We start from the raw sequence: 12614 nt of genomic DNA, 5'->3' as shown, positions 1-12614 counted from the left end.
GGGGGGGGGGTGGCCGCGGTCGTGGCTGTGGTCTCTGCCCGCTCGCTGACTCTGGACTGAGCCTCCTCCGCGGCGTGGGTCTCCGGGCTCCTCTCCTCCAGCCGATCCGGCCGAGGGGCCCCCTTCAACGGGGTTTCTGAGAAAAGAAGCCCCTGCCTTACTGCTCTGCTGCAGGCCCCCCCAGGAAACTTCATAGCGCTGGGCGCGGGGTGCAGGGCAGGGTGCGCCTGGACCCACCGAATCCTCCAGGGATCAAACTGGCACGGAGAACTCAGCAGCTCTGCTGCAAAACCCACTGCGAGCCGCGTGCGATTTGCACCGGTCCCGGGAGGTGCGCAGAGACAGAGCAGCCGCCTGTCTCCGTGCACAGGAAACCAGCTGTGTGGGAGCCCCTGGCCCCCGGGCCCGTCCGCGTGGGACCGGGCCGCGCGCGCAGAACGGCCCGTCGGCTGCTGGACCGGTCGGGAGGAGCGCCGAGCAGCCACGCACGGGGCCGAGGATGCCGGCACAGCACCCGTCAGGAGGTCTCCTGTCTCCTGCCGGCCCGACGCACCAGAGCCGCAGGCAGCGTGGGGCAGCCCCGGCGCAGCCCTGCTCCTCCCAGCCTGGGCCAGGGCAGGCAACCCTGAGAGCGCAGCCCAGCACAGCTCTGCCCATCCTGCTGGGGAAGGGGCCTGGCTGAGCAGGCGACATCCTTTGGTCCCAAAACCCCGCCATGCCCGTGAGCCCGCTGGGAAGAGGCCGAGTCTGGGGGCAGCGAGGTGCCCTGCACGGCCGGGTACTCACCACGGCTGCTGACCAGCCCCTCAGCTTCCTCCCGCCTGCTGGCCTTGTAGTAGGTGATGCCCCGGATCACTGTCTGCTGGTGGCCGGCGGGCTTGGGCTTGGGCTTGGGCTTGGGCGTGGGCTGCAGCACCCCCGCCCTGGCCTTCACACCCTCCTTCTTCAGCTTCTCCGGCTTCGGCGGCTTCTCCTTGGCGGCCCGCACGGCCGCCTTGTCCCCCAGGCTCTTCCGGCTGCTGGGGTATTTGCTCGCTTCCTTGCCCTTTCCCCCAGCCGTGTCCTGGGAGACAGAGCCGGGCTCAGGGGCAGCCTGCAGCGCACAGGGTGCAAGGGGCACGGGGGGGACACAGCAGGGCTCAGGGCCCCCGACGTGCTGGCCGCGCCCTGGGCACCAAGAGTGCACACAGAGGAGCTGCCAGCCCCCAGCAAACCCACCGGACGTTGGCCTCGGCCAGTGTCCAGGCCTGGAGGTCACGACGGGCCGGAGGCAGCGAATCCCTCGGTAGGAACAGAACCGCTCCCGCCGTGGGCAGCCTGCGCGGTGCCTCCTCGGGGACGCTGGCAGGGGACGTGGCAGCGCTGCACCGGAGGGGCACAGCGATGCTGGGGCCTTACCTGGGCCTTGCTCTCGGGGACGGCCGCGGCGTCCTTCTGCAGCAGCTGGTAGCCCAGGTTGGAGATCTCCTTCTTGATGCTGACCATGATGTCGGAGTAGTTCTCGTAGCGCTTCATCTGGTCCGTCAGGCGCAGGACGCTCTCCTTCATGAAGTCGCTCTCCCTGCTCAGGTTGGTCTTGATGCTCTGCGTGGGGGCAGGGGACAGGGCATCAGGCGGCGTCTCCAGCCGCCCGAGGCTCAGACTGAAGACAGCCTCCGTGGCGGGGCTGGAGCTGATGGGCTGCGAGGCCTGTCCTTGTGTCGCCCCCATGTCCACCACGCCTGCTGACCCCGCGCGGCAGGGACGGTACAGAGCAGACTCGGGTGTCCTGCATGGATGGACGCGCTGCCCCTGGCTCGGAGGGGTCAGGAATGAGTTCTCTCCCCCAAGGGCTCGGGGGACCCTCGGTCACTGGCTGGAGAGAGCAGAGGAAGGATGTTCCCAGCCTCTCGCCCTGCCTTGCGCCACGCCGGTCTCAGCGTCTGCACCCGGTCCCTGGGCAGCGCAGGGGCGGTGTCTCGCGGCCGCTCTTACCTCCTCCAGCGTGTTCATCTGGGACACGACCTTGTTGATGTAGGAGTGCACCTTCATCAAGTCCATGCTGTACAGCGTTCCCTCCAGCAGGTCAACCATGGACTGCAGCTGGGAAAGGGAAAGTGCTGGGGCTCAGTCCCGAGGGACGGGGCAGCCACGCTGCACGCGGGGCCCCGGAGGGAGGGGAGCTCGTGCCATGGGGCGGCTTGACCCCGCGGGTCCAATGCAGCAGGGTTGCATCAGGAGCGCCAGCACTGCGCGGGCAGCAGCCGGAGCACATCTGCCCGGGCACCAGGTCTGTCTTGGTGAGCGGTGCCCACTGCGTGGGGCCAAGGGCAGCTGTCTCCCCTCGGGCTCCCTGCCCCAGCCCCCACGGCCGGGTCAGCCCTTTGGATGCGCTGCCATCGAGGGTGGCACAGCTGTGTGGAAAAAGTGAGCCGGGCACACACGGCCTATTGTTGGCGGGTGACATTTAGCCGGCAGAAGCTGCTCTCTGTCACACGCACGAGGCCTGGCAGGCATTGCCCCGGGGCTGGTGGGGGAGGCCCGTGGCCGCAGCACAGATCTGCTCTTGTCGGGGAGCGCGGGAACCTGCCGACGCCGGCGGAGCAGCCACCGCCGGGCCCAGGCTCTCCCTGCCCCCCTGACGCCACGGCCCCCGGCTGCGGGTGGGCTCGCACGGCACGGCGCGGGACCCAGTGAAGGGCCCTTTGTGCGGTGGCAGGGCAGCTCGTCCTGTGCAACGCCCCTGCTCTGGCTCCGTCCCCACCTGCGGCACCGGACCCATGTCTGGAGCCGGCTGACCGGCCTGGCCGGGTATGAGCCGTGCTGCGCAGCCAGGCGAAGGCCCTGAGGCCCTGGGTACCTTGAAGAGCTCCGGCGCCTGCTTCTTCAGCTTCTCCATCTTCCACTCGTTCTCGCAGGGGTTGAGGGAGGCGGGGGGCGCGGTGCAGGAGCAGCGGCAGTCGGCGCCCGAGCTCACCGTCTCCACCGTGTAGAAGTCCTCCACCCGCATGCTGCCGTCCTTGATGCGGCTGCAGGCGTCCTTGCTGAGAGGCCGCAGGATGCACTTGCACCGGCAGTCGGAGCCCTCGGACGTCATCCGCACCTGGTCGGTGTCGCCGAACACCTGGGCGGGCGACAGCAGCCGCGGTCAGCGGGGAGTTAGTCGGCCCCAAAGCCCCCGCACCCCCGAGCTGGCAGGTCTGGGACCCCCGTCTCCGCAGAGCTGGTCCTCTGGGCTGCGCCGTGCACAGCCGGTCCGGGCCACTGCTGGCTGTTGCGGACAACCTCTCTGCCTGCGTTTCTTACACCGGGGCGCACAAACCCCTGGGCCACAGCAGCAAGCTCTGCAGGGCGGGCGAGCAAGGAACGGGGACGCAAAGCCCTGCCCTGAGTTGTCCGCAACGGGGCAACAGAAAGGGGCAAGCTGTCTCGGGGGAAGAGAAAGGGCAGGACTCGGACACGGTCACGCCGGGCAAGCAGCTCCAGCGCACAGGCCTTCGCGTGCAAGCTTGAGCCTGCTTCTGCGTCATGGGGTGAAGAGAAGTTCCCGTGCGCTCCCGCCGGGAGGCCAGGTTGTACCCTCGCCCTGCAAGCAGAGGCTGTGGGTGGCCCTGGGCTGGGCCGGGCCAAGACTGAGGCCATGTCCACGGCTCTACGCCGTGGCAGCAGCTGTCACACAGCGCAGCGGAAAGTGTCGGCGTAATCACGGGGCGTGTGCGGCTGCTGCAGACTCGCTGTTCTCCAGCGAAGCCTTTGATCTCCAGTGAGCGAGGAGCATGGTGCATCCTCTCTCGCCCGGCAGGAAATTTCCACTGTCCCACGTGCCGGTCCTTCGGGCGCGGCAATTAAAACCACGTAGCTCCCCCACCCCTGCCCTGTGCCTGCCGGCGGCTGCGATGCTTCACCTGAACCAGCCGATTTCTGTCTGCGGTAAGGTCCAGGCACGACCCAGCTGGGAAGTGCCGCGGCTCCCAGGCAGAACAACGTCGGCCTTCCTCTCCCACGGGTCTCTCGCTATTGCAAACCCTTTAACTTAAACCAACACAACCATGCACGGGAAGCTTGTCGCTTGCCATGACAATGCAGCCACCTCTGGGGTGGCACGCCGCCCCTGTTTGCTCACGAACAATGTCACGCAACAGAGTCAAGGATTACTCCAGCCACGATCCCAGTCTCTCTCTCAAGGCAGAAATTCATGGATTATTTAATTTCCAGCCATGATCCTGACAGATGCTGCTCGTGACAGAGGTGATGGTGCTTTGGGGCCAGATTTCTAATGCACATGGGTGCACTTCCCCCCCCGGCTCCGCCTGCCCTTTCGAGAGGACACACTGTTCCTCACCACTGCCGGTCCCACCCCGCCACGTAGCGGGCATCGACGGGCAGGGGTGGCTGCATTTCAGTGGGGAGCAACCTCGCTCCGGCGTGCGCCTCTGAACAGGCTGCGAAGCGCGGGGCGGACTCGGGGCACGAAGAAGCGCTGTAGCGACATCGCGTGAAATCATTTCCCCAGGCCCCGGCTGCCCGGCTGGGGGAGGAACGGCCTCTCCTCCCTCTGTCACTTGCTTTAGAAAATGCCCGGCCGTTCATTATTAGCATTAAACCGTGTGTCCTCCACATTCCTCACCCCTCTGCCATTTGCGTGGGAAAGGGAGATGCCACAGGCCCACCCTGCAATGCTCTGCTGCCAGCCCCTCTCTGCCTCCGCCTGAGGCCCGAGCTGCCTCCAGCGACCGGGAGCGACGCGTGCACGCGCACAGGGGGAAGGGGTGTCACCGGGGTTTGGGCCCAATCCTCCACACCGGAGCTGTCCCTAAGCACCAGCATCTGCTCGTTGGCGCCCCACGCTCACCCCCAGCCACTTCTCCTCCAGGTCTGCTTGGCCTGCGGCCTCTGGCGGGTACGGCACCGGACATGCTGCTGGGCACCGGAGCCTGCCCAGTCCCCACGTCCCAGCTGCTGGGCCAGGGGATTTCAGGCCCCAGCGCAGCCGGCAGCAGGTGGAGTTACAATGCCCTTGGCGTTTGCTCTTTTCCCTATAGCAAGCATTGCCTAGGGCGAGTCAGGGAGCAGGTGTCACCCCGCCGGTGCGAGCGCTGTGGGGCTGCGGCACGGAGCTCCCCTCGGAGCGAGGGGTCGGGGCTGCCCAGGCTGCTGTTCTCGCTGGGGGCACGGTGAGCCAGAGGGAGTTCCCCCGAGCCGCTCGCCGCACCTCGCGCTGCAGAAATCTCCGCATTCGTCCCAGGTTATGTGTGCAACCGGCCCCCGACTCGTGTTAGCAGCCTTAGCAAAGGCGCGCGGCAGCCAGTGGGAGATCCATCCCCTGACGGTTGTAAACAGGCAGGGCTCAGCCCTCGTGAGCATTGCACATTGGCCTCCAAGCACTTGCCGGAGCCACCGCCTCTTGCCACGTGTTTCCTGGCCCCTGCACTCCCGCTCACAGCCCGGACCTGGGGCTTGTCCCTGGGTGTCACTGCGGTGCTCAGACTGTTTTCTGCAGGAGGCGTCGCTGCTGGTATCTGCAGTAGCAAGAGCAGGGGGTTGCCTCTTACCCCAGGTCACAGGGAAGTCCGAGCCTTTCCCTGGTGCCTGACTCGCCTGGGGGCCGTGGTCGAGGCTGGCAGCATCTGGGCTACCCTGGCCGCCTGCCCCAGGCTGTAGCAGGAACGTCCCCCACCATCCTGCTGCATCTGCCCGGCTGCCCCCGTGCCCCCGTGCCCACTAGCCTGCCGCTCACACTCACCCACCACAGACAGAGGCTTTCCTGCCTCTTCTGCGCAGGGAACAGATGAAGCCCCACAAGCCCCACACCTGGCTGAGGTCTCCCCAGGTGTGTCAGGTCTCCTCCTGGGAGGGGAGAAGGGCTCTGGGTGCAGCACGGTCCAGACCAGCCTGAGCCTAATCGTGTGGCATCAAGCTTTCCGGCCTGGTGCTATCGCAACCGTCCCTGCATCATGTGCCGCGTGGCACAGAGAGGAGCGCAGCCGTCTGTTATCTCGGTCTGCAGCATGCAAAGGCCACAAGCTGCCAGCCAGGCGCAGACCCGTCTCCCCAGCAGCTGTTTGGGCTCTCGTGCCCCTGGCACGCCGGAGACTGTGATGGCTGAGCAGCTTCCACAGCACTGTTTGGGGTAGACATCGGAGTTGTGGGCTGTCAGCTGTACGTGCGTGCACACAAGTAAGTGCCTAGGCACACGGGTGGCAAGATTAATGTTGGTGCTGGAGCGAGCAGCTGCGTCTGTCCGTGCACGCTGGGTCTGGCGCGTGTTTGCACCTGCGCGGTGCGAGCGTTACGGGCTGTGCTTGTGCATTGGGAGATGTGGTGGGGTAGGTGCGCAGGGGTAGCTGCAGGTCTGAGCCTGCAAGTCACAGAAGATTCACGAGAAGAGGCTGAACAGGGCTTGGTTGCAGCGACCCGACAGCTGCAATGAATAGGCCAATGTCCCACATCCAGGCTGTAGCATGGGCACTCCCCAGCATGCTGGGAGCCAAGCAGGGCAAGAGGGAAATGCTTCTGCGTGGAAACCTCATGGAGAAACCGGAGACTTCAATAGTACCCTGAGGAGCAAACAGTGGCAAAGTGCCCACTAGCAATCTGTGCTTGCTTTCTCACTTCCAGGCACTGGCTTCAGCCGGCCGCCACTGGCTCTTCCTGTGCTGCTCCCTCCTGCAGCAAGGAGCCCATTAGGGTCTGGCACTTTCTCCCTGCCCGCGTCCACACGAGACACTTACTGTGCAGTAGCCCACGACCACTGCGCGGCTGCTTGTTACTACTGCACAGCAGCATTGCGGAGCCCGAGTGATGACGTGACGCTGCTGCACAGGAGTAGCGAGCTACTGCGCACCCAGCACCCCAGGAAGCCGTGCGGGGACGCTACTGTGCAGAAACGCCGGTTACTGCACGGTTATTTAGTACTTGGGGGTGCAAGTACCAAGTGACTGCGCAGTAACACCTGCACAGCCAGCGTCTCGTGCCGACACAGCCCCCGGGAAGGAAATCCCTCCAGGTAATCAGGACACCTCCCGGGCTCCTTTCTGTTAAGCTCAGTAGGTCGAGCTCCTTGGGACTCTCCCCACTGGACATTTTCTCCAGCTCTTGACCCTTCTTGTGGCTCTTTTCTGTGCCCTCTTTGGTCTTTGAACACTTTTTATCAAGTGGGGACACTGGATGGATGCAGCGTCCCACTGCGGGTCTCGCCCACACCGGAGGTGAAGTGAACCTCCCTGCTCCTAGACACTATCTCAGGGGCTTGCACAGCCATGCGACCGCTGTATCTGAGTGCACTGACTTGTCCTCACCATGCCACTGTGAGGTGGGGAAGAACCAATGTCCCCACATGCCAGAGCGGGGACTGAGGCTAAGTGACTTGCCCAGGGACACTGAGGGGCCCTGTGGCAGAGCAGGGACTTGAAACTAGGCTGTCTCTCCCTGTGTGTGTCTGTGCACCCTTGGGGGCAAGAGCCGGGTGCTAGGACGTGCTCTGCGTGTCTGGGCCTCCCAGCAGCAGGTGCGGTGCCAGGCATAAAGGCAGACGCCTGAACAGGACACAAGCCTCTGCCTGCCTCCGTCCACCGGGACGGTTTCCACCCACCTCGGGCTGGGCTCATTAGATCAGTCCCAGCGACGCTCCGACAGATCAAAGCCAGCAGCAGCCCTATCCCTGTGACTCAGAGGCAAACCCCTTCCTGTCCTCCTCCCCATGCCAGTCTCGCCGTGTCTACTTCAGCACTGGCATCATTATGACCACGACGCTGTAACCACAGGATCACTTTTCCCTGCCATCCCAGGCCTGCTAGATCGGAGCAAGCAGGCAGGGTTCCCGCAACGTTTAGGGAGACACGGCAGCGCCGGGGGAGTCCAGGCATTAGTCTTCAGCAAAACATGCCCCACATTTTGCATTTCAGAAAACCCTCCCCTCTTTCATACGGAAAGGCCTGGAAAGTGGAGGGGAGCAGGGAGTGTTTCGCTGGGCAGAATGGAAAGCTCAGGCCACAATGGGAGCGATAAACCTCCTGACAAGGGCGTAGCAGGGGGCAGGCCATGGGGAAGAGGGCACCGGGCGGGATCTCGCTCCATGCACGCGGCTCCTCGAGGTTCCCACGCTTCCCGCGGCTCGGCCCGTGACCCCCCGCAGCAATGCAGACAGCTTATACAAACAGCCGTGGAGACCCATCGCCCCACCGAGGGCCGCTTCATCCTGCCTCACGCCGGCAGCCCACTCCCCCTTCCACGCTCCCAGAGGCCACGTAGTCTCGCTTCCATGGATTTTGGCCAGGCCTCGAGCTGGGGCTTGCCGGAGGTGTATCAGCTTGCACAGGCGTCGCACCCAGCGACCGGCTCCGCTTCCAGCCTGGAGCGCTCGGCGGGGACTGGCACGCCCGGGGCACTGTGGCTTTTCCTGCCTGGAGTTCAGGTTTCCAGTGACGCGCAGAGCTGCGGCTTACCAAGTGCAACAGAGCGAAGTCACACCGACGCCCCCAGGAACGTCTGAAGCGCGTCCCCACCTCTTGTCAGGGAGGACGCAGCCCCTCAACGAACACCTCCCAAGAGCAACGGCTGCAGCTTCCTGCGCGAAGCCGCCCACTCCCAGCGGAAGAAGAGCACAGCCGCGAGCGGTGGGCTCCCGCAGCTGGGCCGGACTTTGCTTGTTGGCTAGTAGTTGTGCTGGACAGCCGGGCTCTTCTTGCATGCATTCGCCCCCGTGCAGGGCAGCCCCTGCCCCAGCCCCTTGGTGGGACCCAAGCGGTGCTCAGGCTTTGCACCCACCCCTCCCATTTTACCGCTTGCTGTTTGTAGACCCCGAGGAGAGGGTGAATAAGAGGCAGCCCCGGCCCTGAAGCATTTCCCCTAGTGCTAAGTCTCAGCCAGCTGCTTCCTCAGCCAGGGCGTGCAGACTTTGTCTCGCTGCACCCCCTGGCACCTTGCCAGCTGCCCAAGGGTCACAGCAGATTGCGGCAGCGCTTGCCTACAATATCCCAGTGGCGGCAGTGGAAAATCTTGCTCATCTCGGCCCCAGAGAGTGCTGCCCAATGGGGCCATGGGTTTCCAGTGTTAGGGGCGCTGGGAGCAGCGCCAAAGATCCCCGCGGGCTGATTTGGACTGGGCTTTGCTGCCTGAGCCGCCCTGGCAGGGCTGCCCCCGCGGGCCGTTTGCTTTCACTTAGGAAAATCCAAGCAAGGCTTCACCTCCTCCCTGGCTTCCTTAAACAGGAACCGTGCCGGGCGCACTGTAAACAAGGAAGTCCTAAAACAAATCAGCCCTCTCCCACAAAGGTCACCCAGCTGCAGCACATGGTGCCGGCACCACAAACCAGCCTCGGACACGGCTCCCCCCAGCCGCACGCTCCCAGGCAGCGCAGGGCCGCAGAGCTCAGCTGGCGCCAGTGTATTACACCCCGCCCCAGGGCTGCGCGGGGATGGCTGCACGAAAGCATCCCTTCTCCCTGGGGACAGCCAGCAAAGGCCCCAGCCCCTTCTGCTGCAGGCCAGTGAGCTTCACCTAGCACTTTGCAGCAACAGCGGCTTGGGGAGTCGTGGATGCTGTTCCCAGGCCTGGTGCGTTCCCGCGTCTGCTCACAACAGAGCTCCCCAGTCCTTACAAGACCCGCGCGTGCATTAAAAGGCCCGGGCCCGTTTTGGCCAGCCACAAATACGCAGAGCGAGATACTCATCCCCCTTCTTTTCTCTGCGGCTGATAGGAAAGTCGAGTGGGTCCAAGCACGGTGGAGATGCTCTTTGCTGAACCTTGCCCTGTGCACTGGGAGTCGTAGGCAAGAGCGATGGGCGAAGACGGACAGGCTGGACCAGAGGCAGCAGAGAGGAGGAGATGTGCCTGGAGGGACAGGGCTGCCGGGGTCTGTTGCTCTGACGCGTGCACAAGCCACCTGCGGTGCAGGAAGAGAAGCAACGGGGGCTCGACCCCTGCCTGTCAGGGGGTCGCTCTGCTGCCTGGATTGCTTGCGCGCGGACCGCGGGTCCGGGGGCCCATGCTCCCGCCTCACGCTCGCTCGCAGCCCCGTCAGGGCAGAGACTGGGAAGGCAAACGTGACGGAGACGGAGACTCTGGTGCCACCAAAGGCCTGGATTTCTGCGAGCGGGGTCTGGACAACGTCCCCGGCTAAACAACTGCCATTTTTTGATTTATGCTGCAGAGGATGAGGCTGTCCAGGGCAGCAGTGTAGACAACCACGTTTCTCCTGAAGCCAAGCTTCAGTCCTGGCTAGCAACAGGGCAAGGCTGGGAACGGTGCCCGAGGTAACACACGTGAGTGCTAGGCAGAGCGGGGCACCGACGCGGGCGTGCGTGCAGCTGGAGAGGGTGGGCTCAGGAACCTGATGGCCCCGATCAGGAGAGCGCTGCAGGTGTCCCGAGACACTCCCAGGCGGGGACCTGAGCAGGGACCACGCTGCAATCCTAACCCGCCTGTCCAAACGCATCTGAACAACGTCCCAGGGCATGCCGTTTTCAACTTCACTAACTTCACATTAAAAGCAACTGAAGTCCTGTAAAAAATCAGGCTGCAGCTTGCAAGGGAGCCCCGGGGATTAGGTGCCTCGCTTCCACTGAATCTCAGTACTCTGCAAGTGCCTAAATCCCAGAGGCTCCTCTAGAAATACCACCGCATGTCACTGTCCCTTAAACAAAAGCCCTTGGGCCCAGTCTCCCGGCTCGTCCGGAGGGAGCGGCACTATTGCAGGCCCTTCTAAGAGCAGCAGCGAACGCCAGCTGCGTGGAAGTGCTCTGGCATTCATGTGCTGGGAAGCACTTGGCTTTTGCGCTCCTCCTCCACAGTGCTGGCATCTGCAATCATTTTGGTAAATAAGTCTGCTGCTCCTAATAGCCCCTGGCTGGATCTCTGCTTAGGGCCCAGGCTCAGGGAGCGGGCTGGGACTGCACCACCCTGAGACCGGCACCTCCGAAGTGAAAGTCAGTGGGAAAGCCTGGGAGTCGGGCGTGCACGGGAGAGGCTCCGTTCTTCCCACGCCGACCTTTCCCATCTCCTCCCTGCTCCCCCGAGCGAGCGCTCCCACAAAGGAAGTGTCCTGGGACTCAGGCCATTCTATTTTGATGTAAAGGGAGTCTAATAATAGGACTGGCAAGTGGAGGGCCCAATGCTGGGTGCTCTCCAACAAGCAACTCAAGCATCCCTGAGCGGGGGGAATTCCAAGTCCAAACACACGCAGACTTTTAGCTGTGTGCATCCCAGGGCTCACAGTCCAGGGGGCAGAGAAATCTGGGCTTGATACCTGACTACATGGCCCTGGTGAAGCCTCTTCTGCCTCAGTTTCCCCTGCAGTAACTCCCACCCTCCACACTCTGCAGATGCTTGCGCTAAGTGAGCCAAAAATGCCATGTCCTGCAGACTGACAGAGCAATGCACGGCCTGAGATGCTCGAATCAGCCTTCTCCTTTCCCTGGATCGCCAAAGACGTGCAGACACCTGCTGTCTGAGGCGCTGGGAGCCCACTGATGGACGGTTGCAAGGGGCAGCATTAGCAGCCCAGGGCACAAGGAAGGGAGATTTTCCCATCCACAGTGATGGAAACAGCCACCGATCCACCACGGTCACCCAGCTGCAAACCTACTGCTGGGAACCCAGGCAAAAAGCCCCTGAGGACAAGTCCTTCCCCAAAAAGCAAGGGAAGCCTTGGCCCCATCTGGGCAGCCTTGCTCATCTGGATATCTCTGTAGACACAAACTACAACGCTGCTGCCCAGTTAGCCAAATAAACAGGGGTTAGCCCCCGAGCCAGGACGCTGGTGTTTGCTCTGTCTGGAATTTGGTCTCACGCCACCCCAGCGCTGTCATCTGTTGATGTTTGACACTCGGACCCTCCTTTAATTAAAGCTTGTGCTGATGTCAGGGAGATTAACTGCTGCTGGGGCCAAATCTCTGCAACAAAGCGCCCACCGCGCAGTTCTGCACGGCCGGCAGCCGCCGTGTTTTGACAGCAGGATTATCTTCTTGGCTCTCGGCTCCTGGCACAGCTTGTGCAGGCAGCCCCCGATGCCCCCTTCTTCCCCCCCCCTTAGACTGGGAGATGATACCTCACGCTCCGGCGAAGGGGCTCGTTCCTCCCAGGCCGGGAACACCGGGAACCTCCGCTACAGATCTGCAGGACTCCCGGTGCCCCGGACTTGGTGCTCGAACTACAGCGGGGCACGCAGCTTCTTCCCGAGGGGCCCTCCTGGGACTTGAGGGGCCAAACCCCCTTGCTCTGCCCGCAGACAGGCCTTGTCTTGGGGGCAGACCTGCCCAGCCGGGGGAACCAGGTGCGATGGGTGCACCTCCGCAAGCTCTTTCCTCTGTCCCCCAGTCCTCACCGCCCCCCAGACTCCCCGTGCTAGCGCCCCAAAGCTTCTGTCCAACGACTGGGTTGGTCTGACAAACGACATGCCTGCGCCCACAGCCCCCTGCCGCTGTCCCTGGTGCCAGAGCCTGGAGGGGGGACGCGGCACCCCTTACCTGGGTGCGGGTCTGCGCCGCGGTGGCCAGCACGCACAGCTGGAGCAGCACGAGCCGCAGGGTGCCCATGGCCCCGACCGAGCGCCTGGCTGCAGCCTCCCCAGCTCTGCGCCGTGGAGCCGTCGGGCCGGGCGGAGCCAGCCCGCCCTCCCGCACCCCGGGGCGGCACCT

The 12614-nt window shown here is 63.9% G+C and overlaps 1 protein-coding gene across 1 annotated transcript in view; it reads right to left on the bottom strand.

Annotated features, from left to right (window-relative positions):
* OLFML2A (olfactomedin like 2A) overlaps positions 1-12568 on the bottom strand; it is a 14571-nt gene extending 2003 nt beyond the window's left edge. The window contains 7 exon segments of the mRNA XM_019510894.1: positions 1-10; positions 12-136; positions 787-1063; positions 1399-1584; positions 1975-2082; positions 2840-3103; positions 12444-12568. The exon segment at positions 1-10 is cut by the window's left edge and continues 141 nt beyond it. Coding sequence (XP_019366439.1) covers positions 1-10; positions 12-136; positions 787-1063; positions 1399-1584; positions 1975-2082; positions 2840-3103; positions 12444-12512 — 1039 coding nt within the window. The 5' untranslated portion in view covers positions 12513-12568.
* Positions 12569-12614: the final 46 nt, after the last annotated feature.

Source organism: Gavialis gangeticus, unplaced genomic scaffold, assembly GCF_001723915.1.
Source record: "Gavialis gangeticus isolate Ggan-Ray unplaced genomic scaffold, GavGan_comp1, whole genome shotgun sequence".
Lineage (NCBI taxonomy): Eukaryota > Metazoa > Chordata > Crocodylia > Gavialidae > Gavialis > Gavialis gangeticus.
The sequence above is the reverse complement of the archived record's forward strand: the minus strand, read 5'-3'. Positions and strand labels throughout refer to the sequence as shown.